Source organism: Miscanthus floridulus, chromosome 1, assembly GCF_019320115.1.
Source record: "Miscanthus floridulus cultivar M001 chromosome 1, ASM1932011v1, whole genome shotgun sequence".
NCBI lineage: Eukaryota > Viridiplantae > Streptophyta > Magnoliopsida > Poales > Poaceae > Miscanthus > Miscanthus floridulus.
This window is the reverse complement of record NC_089580.1, coordinates 84446867-84455358: the sequence shown is the minus strand read 5'-3', so window position 1 is coordinate 84455358 and position 8492 is coordinate 84446867. Positions and strand designations below refer to the sequence as shown.

Sequence of the window (8492 nt, the reverse complement as noted above, 5' to 3'; positions counted from 1 at the left end):
TTGGCCTTGATTGTGTTCACTGCATTTACAACAGCAAATTTCAAAATTATACGGTACTGTAAGCTAGAATCTCAACGCCACACAGAGCAACGCATGGATGATGGGTGAACAACCAAAACTATAGTAATAATCCACATGCATGGATGAGTACTGTATCTGTATAAACCAAACACCAATAGTGTAAGCAAGAGTCTACATGCCGTGCATGCTTCTGACTTCTGAGACTGATAATGCAACAACATGAACATGCAAACGTACGGAAATGCCTGGATAAAAATAAATTGGCCCCGTTCGGCTTGCTGAAACTTGACTGAATTGGCTGAAAAATACTGTTTTGGCTGAATTGTTGTGAGAGAAAAACACTGTTCTGGCTGAAAAAACAAGCTGAATAGTGCGAATTATAAGATAAGCCGAACGAGGCCATTGCACAAATCATGAGCTCGTAATTAAATTACCTTGTGCTGCCATACAACTTCAGATACTTGGGGAGCTCAGAAGAAAGAGACAATTCCCTGTGTGTCATTAAAAAAGATCACAATACCCTGTGTGTCTCTGAAAAAGTTCAGCGGTCTTCAGCGCCACTGCTCTAACTTTTTCGTGCCCTCCATGCCACTTCCGTCAGTTTAGCTCTAACGCCGTCAAATTACAGGTGTGAAAAGACGAAAATGTCCTTAAGTGTAAATATGTCATTAATTTTTTTGAGCATCTTAACGACTTCAAATGAAAAAACTCAAAACTAGAAAGTTGTAGATCTCGTCGAGATCTATAATTTTTATATAAAAATTATTTTCATTTAATTCCGCAAAAAAATATGATTTGATATGATTAATATATCTTAGAAAAATTATATTATTTTTTTGCGAAATTAAATAAAAATAATTTTTATATAAAAATTATAGATCTCGATGAGATCTACAACTTTCTAGTTTTGAGTTTTTTTTCATTTGAAGTCGTTAAGATGCTCAAAAAAATTAATGACATATTTACACTTAATGGCATTTTCGTCTTTTTACACCTGTAGTTTGACGGCGTTAGATCCTAAACTGACGGAAGTAGCATGGAGGGCACGAAAAAGTTATAGCAGTGGCGCTGAAGACCGCTGAACTTTTTTAGGGATACATAGGGTATTACGATCTTTTTTAATGGTACACAAAAGAAATGAGGGGCTGGAGGTAAACTTGACATATTTGACATCCACAGGAGAGAGGTTTTCTTCTTTCCCGTTGATGTATTGACATGATGACATCACAGTCATGTTTGCCATGTCGATGGTAACCAGCCATGTGTCATCAGTCATCCTGTAACCAGTCTCCGCCCTCCCTTTTTCTTCCCTCAACACAAAGCACATGGTGCTCGGGTCGTGCAAAATCGTCAAGCTTCCAGAGATCATCAGAATCGAGCACAGAATCAATAGTCCAAGACATGTTTGCTTCATCAGTTATCTTCATGGTCCAGGAGGTGAGCTTGAAACCGGAAGCAGGGGTGAATCTCTGGCCGTCGCCTTGGACAACCATAGCGAACTTGAAGAAACCATGGTCCTCAATGACAGACACACCCTGGTACAGTTCCGACACTGATCGGCCATGGAGAGCGCGGTCAAGGTTAGGCAGCTTGTCAGGGAACGGTATGTACTGGAGCCGAGAGCTGGCATCGAACGCATCGCAGAGCAAAATCCCACCAATGCAGTAGTCAACCCAGCACAGGTAGCTCCCTACGGCCACGACAATATCAGAGTACCAATTGAACACCAAGGTCTCCAAATTCAGATCACTGTCACGGAAGTCGATCTTGGGATGCCTGACCTGCCATCGGCCAGAGCTAGACGGGCAGAGCACATGAAGCTCAACCTGGACCTCAGCGAACCTGTCGATTTGCAGCTCCGCCAAGGCGGAGTCGTCCCTGCCGCGGCGCAGGACGCCCATGTCCAGGCCGTCAAGCCTGCGAAGGCGCTGCCTCGTGAGGACGAACTTCCCCGCCCTGAACATTGGTGCCGTCGACGGAGGGGAACCGCTCCAGCGAGGGGCGGCGGGAGCCGTCACCGGCCATGTAGAGGAAGTAGTCGTACAGGTCGGCGAAGTCGCGGCCGTGCACGGGGATGGGGTAGATCATCTGGAGGAGCACGGCATCGCGGTGGGCGGAGATGACGAAGAAGCGGTCGAATTCCCCCTTGCCGCCCGGCCAGCACAGGTAGAAGCGGGACGGCCGCGGCGGCTCGCGGAGCTGGAAGCAGACGCGGACCCCGTCGCCCCTGGAGTTTGTGCAGGACGCCTCGGTGGGCTCGCCAGTGGGGAAGGAGTCGCGGAAGACGTAGCGATCGATTATGACCCAGTCGGGGAGGGAGGAGGGGAAGCAGGTCATGGCCGGCCGGCCCATCGTCGTCGTCTCGTCGGTGTGGCGGGCGGCCGCAGAGTGGAAAGCGGATCCCGATTAGAGCGTGTCAAGGGTTGCCTACTCTTTTTTTTTCTCTAAAAACTTGTAGTTTAGCAACTTCTAAAATAATTTAAAGAGAAAAAAAAAAGTCATCTTCAAGAGTTTCTAATAAATAATATTTAAAAAAATTAAATTTAGAGCCTACATGAATTATGTTTCGGTTTTTTTTCTTTTCGGAACTGCAGAGTGCGCGCCCTCTGTGCTCCGACTCTGACTAGGCCGGCTTGTCGCCGCCGACGCCGTCCACAGAAAATAAAATCTCCTGCTTTCTTCCGCCCGCTCGTCGCCAGAGACAAGCTCTTCCCCAACACCACAAACGCCAACGGGTTCCACATTCCGACGAGCCAAGGTCGTCTTCTTCCTGCGAGTTTCATTCCATCCTATCACCTTTTTACTCCTCCAGTCAGAGAACACCATACCAGTGGCCGCTACACCTGCTCTGCTCACTCCATTGCACTAGCAGCAGGAGCGCAGGACCCGAGCGGTCTTGGCATGGCTTCTTCCCTCGCGCCCGCGTCGTGGGCGCTGCCGCTGCAAACGGGCGGGGCTAGGGCGGCAGCGGCGGGCCCTTCCTGCCGCGCGATGCTCGCCGTCGCGGAGCCCCGCTGGTCCGCGTCGCCGAGCCAGGCAAGGGTCCTCGTGGCGCCCCGGTGCGCGACGCTCGACGGGCCCGGCGGCGCCAGCAGCGAGGCGGAGGCCAAGATCGAGGAAGAAGCCGGCGCGCGAGCGACCGGTGTGGAGGCGGATCCTATCCGCCTCGAAGAAGACACGAAGCATCATCATCCTCAACGCCCTCACGGTCATCTATGGTCGGCGACCAACTCCTCTCCAGACAACGGCGGCGGCGACGATCTCCTTATGTTGTTCACGCGCGAGGGGAGTCGAATGATACGCGCGAGGTTGCGTCGCGTAAAGTTACGCGGATGAGGGATATTTTTTTCAACTCCTAAAATATTAGAAGTCGTTGGAGATGAATTTTTTATGGATCTTTCTAAAACTTAGGATTAGGAGGAGGTTTAGGGAACTCTTGAAATGCTTTTGTAACTAACTGCATTGGGAGTTGAGATGAGCTAGGCCGTACTTTCACGTTGGGCTGGGCGAGGTCCGATTCCTCTTAACTGTTACTCATAGCCAAAGCCCACCGTGGCCCACGCAACACGATGACCCAAGACGACCCCTCTTTGACCTGGAACTAGAACTGCAACCAGCAGCAACAGACACGATGTCCCAAGACACGGCCGCCGCCGCGGAGCAGGAGAGGCCCCCTCGGCGCTGGCCTTGAGAAGCCTCGCCGACTACAGCGCCGGGACCATCCCCACCATCTTCTACGTTCCCGACTTCATCTCCCACTCCGAGCAATCGTAGCTCCTCCACAACGTACTGCACCCACCAAATCTCGTTTCTTTTTATTCGTTTTTCCCCGTTTCTCTCGACCGTACTGTATTTGACGATCCTTGTATTATACTTTTATCTTTTCTTTTATTCTTTTATTCTTTTGCCAAGGATCTAGAATCCACCCACATTTACCCATACGGTGCATCCACGAGCGCAAGCCTACAGCCAAAAGAGTCTTTAAAGCCTATCGTAACACCTGGCTATGAGCTGCGCTCGTGTTTAGTTAATATGGTTCAGGATCGACCCTTTTTGGGTGAAGATGATGAAAAGCCCTATTCCCACCTAAATGAGTTTGAGCAGACCTGTGCATGCTTGCGCATTGCGGGCATGTCAGACGAAACCTTACGATTGAAGCTTTTTCCTTTCTCCTTGACGAGAAAAGCTAAAGGTTGATACAATCTCACTATAGGGAGTAGACAAGGAGATTGGGGAGCCCTATGTTAGCTTTTGCTTATAATTCTTTCCCGTCTCTAGGGTAGTCAAACTTCATTTGGAGGTTCTATCTTTTAAACAAAAGAAAAAAGAATCTCTAGTCACGGCATGGGAACGCTTTAATACTCTTATTAATACTGGCCCTGACCTTGCCATCTAAGACCCTATTCTCCTTCAATAATTTTACATGGGTCTTGATAGGGGATCCTCAACGCTTCTTAATACAGCCTCAGGAGGCTCGTTCTTGCATGTCTCCGCAAATGCGGAGAGAAGCGTTCTTACGAAAATCTTAGAGAACATCCCTGAGGAAGTAGAAGAGGAACCATTAGAGGAAGAATCATAGATAGCTGAACCCGAATCCTTACTAGACCCATCACCGACTTCAGTTATCCCAAATCCTGAGCCACCGAAAAAGGAGGAAACTCCAATTTCAGATTTTATGCTTGAATTCGAGGATGAACTTTTCGATGAATATGGAAACACCTCGAATTACCATACCATGAGAAGACCCCAGAAGTCACTACTAGGGATGTGTTCATCAATGACGTTTTCCTTTCGTCACTGAAGACACCAAAATCATCACATATATTATTTTATGATGAAATTGTGACGAAATCGATTTCGTCATTGAATGAGCATCATATTTTTGATAACGTGACGAAACGTATATTTTTGTCATAGATGTGCGTTCCTTCTATGACGAAATGGCCCTCGTCATAGAAGAGTATTCTTTCTATGACGATGCATTTTCGTCATTGATGTAGCCCCTTTTTCGTCATAACTTGCCGTCTGTTAGGCGGCTAGACGGCGTCTGCCATGTTGGTAGCTACATGTCCTGTCCACGTTTCAGGTGACGTGGCTTGGCACGTGGCTGGTGACGTGTTTGACTACGTGGCCGCTGACGTGGCCAATGATGTGGATGTGCATGTGTCCACTTTTTATTGGGCCACAGGGCATGCTGTGAGTAGTCCACGTGTCTTGCTGTGATTGGCTCTCATTTTTGTCACTGAAGTGATTACAAATTCATCACTGAATAGATTACAAAATAGTCATAGAATCGACTACAAAATCATCACAAAAAGGTAACAAAATTCATCATAGGTGCACATGCTGAACAACAGATCACAATATTCCAATTACCATCAACTTAACAGATCCAGTATTCATAGGTACCATCAACTTAATGAACAATACTAAACTTGGTTCACATATAACTCACTAGACATCATATTCCATGTACTAGTTTCATCTCAGTTCACATAGGTTATGACAGCAACTATTAAAAAGTGGGCAAGCAACAACAACATAGGTTATTGCATAAAGCAAAATCACCAGCACGGACCCCTTGCTTCATCAACCAGCAGCTACGCGCAGCACTCATGTCGAAGAACCATTGTTGATGGCCAAGATACGCTTGAGCAGCGCATTGTTCTCCTCCATTGCCTTGGTGTTTATCTCTGTCAGCTTCTTGTACTCCTCCATCTCCTTTTGTGTCCTCGCCAGCTTTTCCTCAGCTTCTTCACTTCTCTTCTTGAGATCGTCGATTTCACCTTGTACAGCAGCCTTAGCTTCAGCTGCTAGTTCTTCCCGAAGCTCGCTTTCATTTGATAATGATGATTTGGAGGATGCCACTGGTTTGATGCCAACACTCTTGAGGAAATGGTTTGAGCTGTTCTGGGAGAGCACCTGGGACACAACCTGCACAATGGATACTATTGTCTCACCTTCAGCAACAGGTTCTGCCCTCAAAGCTTCCATATTTGACTGAAACAGCAATGACCCATCATTAGTTGATTATTATTGCATTAATTTGAGGTGCAAATATCACACAAGATGTATTTTTAAAAATATAAATAGCAAGATGTGTACTAGAGAGAGGTAGAAGCAAACCTAGCAAAATGGACAGACTGTAGTACAATTTATCTGATTTGTTATGTGGAACATTATGTAAACTGTAGTTTGGTTCTTACTGACATAAAGCACAGCTACTCTAGAATGAAACAATCAGAAATCACCTAGCATGTGGACACAATTAGTTTAGATTGTTCTCAGTTAAATGCAATCTCATTTCCAGTCAACATCTATCAAGTATTAACAGAGCACAATTATCAGATTGTTCAGCATATTGGTTTAGCAGATAATACACATACATAAAGCACATGAGAATAACTAAAAGCATGGGCTTTAGAGACTTGGCTGCAGTTAGGTTGCTTCCATTTTCATATCCATCCAAGATAATAACCCATTCAAGCCATTCCTTGTTTGATACATTGCAGTTTTAATCTAGTATATCAATGACTGCAATCTGAATTTATGACTGCATGTAGATTGTTCCCAGAAATAAGAACAGCCTTCAGTTAGTACTTAACTTATTTAGCAAGTATATAGCTATGTTGGATTATGACCAGTTTTGAGCAAAAGACAGAATACAAAATGATTAAAATAGGACATGTTATACAATTAATGAACAAAATGGCACAGCAAAATAGATGTTGGGACTTACAAGTGCTTCTCTTGCTGGTTCACTGAGACCATTTTTTGGAGCTGGTATGGTAGGTCTTGAAGGCCTCCACCAAATCAAGTTCTTCATTTTGTTCTATGCTTGGTTCTGCATTGTTTTTCTTCTTTTTTCTGTTTCATAGATAATCAATTACAGGAAAGTTGTCAGATAAAATGCAAAATAAGTTGGTTAGTGTAAATATGTACAAGGTACTCTTTACTTACATATGCATGTAAGTGTGCCACATAGCTGCGAGAACCCGTAGCCTGATGATACTTGACTTTACTGCGATTCTGCTTGTTCTATTCACATGATTCCTACAAGAGAATGAACATGTCAGATGAGATCATAGGTTTCAAATGAGAAGATCTTTGGAAACTGAATGAGAAAGAATATATGACAAGATACCCATACCATGTTTTTTGGATTACACCACTTTGCAACCAGTACCCTCCACTCTGCATCAGACATGCATGCAACTGGAGAAGTTGTGGGAATCTCATTTGCAGGTTTACCATTGAAGTATTTGTTCTTCAGCCGATAATGCATTTGCCGCACCCCAGAGCGCAGCATATCAGTGCAAGCTTCCTCTGTTGGCTTGTCTTCAGGGTTAATGGCCAAGCACCCCTAGTCATATGATAATTCCATATTTAGTTAGTCAATGCAGGTTAAACAGATATACAAGTTTACCATAGAAACAATAATGCACTTACAGAGAGCTTTCCCACAAAGTCTTTGTAATAGCAATCATCTCTCTTGTAATCTTTCCAATGAGTTAGGATAGGGACCTTATCCCTAATGATGACACCAGCCTCAGATGCAAACTTGGCTGCTTGAACAAGTTCATGAGGCCTTCTTTTCCCTTCAGCAACAGCTATGGGCATTCTCCTTCCCATAGCTTTAGTCATCCTGTCCAGCTATGCTCCCTTGGTGGGTGGCCTAGGTCTCCTTGGGGCTCGCTGTGAAGGAGCTACAAAATATAATTTAGATTTAAATGCTTTAGTTTCATGCAGATCAGCAAACCAGATGGCATAATAGAATGACAAAGAAACATCAACTTTCCTTCAGTGTCTTCCTCTCCAGCTGCATTGTCTTCATCAGCACCTGTACTGTCTTGAGCACCACCTCCACTGAATTCCTCTGCAGCTGTATTGTCCTGACCACCAGCTCCATCGCCTTCCTCTGCATCTGTATAAGACCTTTGTGGTGGTGTTTCATCATGACCATTGGTAGGATCCTCTACATTCTAGCCATCTCTCGCCGTAACAAGAAGCCTTTTTGATGATCTTGTTTGGGATTCAGGAGGCTGAACCTGTGATCCTTGAGATGCCCTCACTCTCTTACTAGCCCTAACTCCTGGCACCATGGTGGGGCCTGTCTTCTTCTTCTTTGAAGCTAGGACTTTTCGACTATACCCTGCAAGAAACTGTGGATAAAAAAATCAAGTAAGTCATGTGCAGCAGTAAGCTAGACCATATATTAAAGAACATGTATGCAAGAAACAAGATGCATATAAAAGCAAAAGCATATATTGAAGAACAGATTAAAAACACTCAAATGCAATGCAAAAATTCCCCATCCAGTACTTTGAAGATAGAAGAAGCAACTTAGTTGCTAGGGGCTGTGGCTGCTCAACAGATTCAGTGTCGTCATCATCACTATCTCCTTGATCATCATCTTCAAGGAGATACTCCGATGAATCCAAATCTTCATTATTTCTTTTCTTGTTTGCTAA

At 45.0% G+C, this 8492-nt stretch overlaps 1 protein-coding gene and 1 pseudogene across 1 annotated transcript; both read right to left on the bottom strand.

Moving 5' to 3' along the window:
• Window positions 1-1089: 1089 nt before the first annotated feature.
• On the bottom strand, window positions 1090-2028 carry LOC136488797 (uncharacterized). The gene has a single exon (XM_066485612.1). It carries the CDS (start codon window positions 1983-1985, stop codon window positions 1290-1292), a length of 696 nt encoding a protein of 231 aa, XP_066341709.1. The 5' UTR covers window positions 1986-2028; the 3' UTR covers window positions 1090-1289.
• Window positions 2029-5634: 3606 nt separating this feature from the next.
• Window positions 5635-7665, bottom strand: LOC136488788 (uncharacterized; annotated as a pseudogene).
• Window positions 7666-8492: the final 827 nt, after the last annotated feature.

Excerpts from the sequence above, each read along its gene's own strand:
- LOC136488797 (XM_066485612.1), bottom strand. The coding sequence starts at position 1,985 with ATGTTCAGGGCGGGGAAGTTCGTCCTCACGAGGCAGCGCCTTCGCAGG.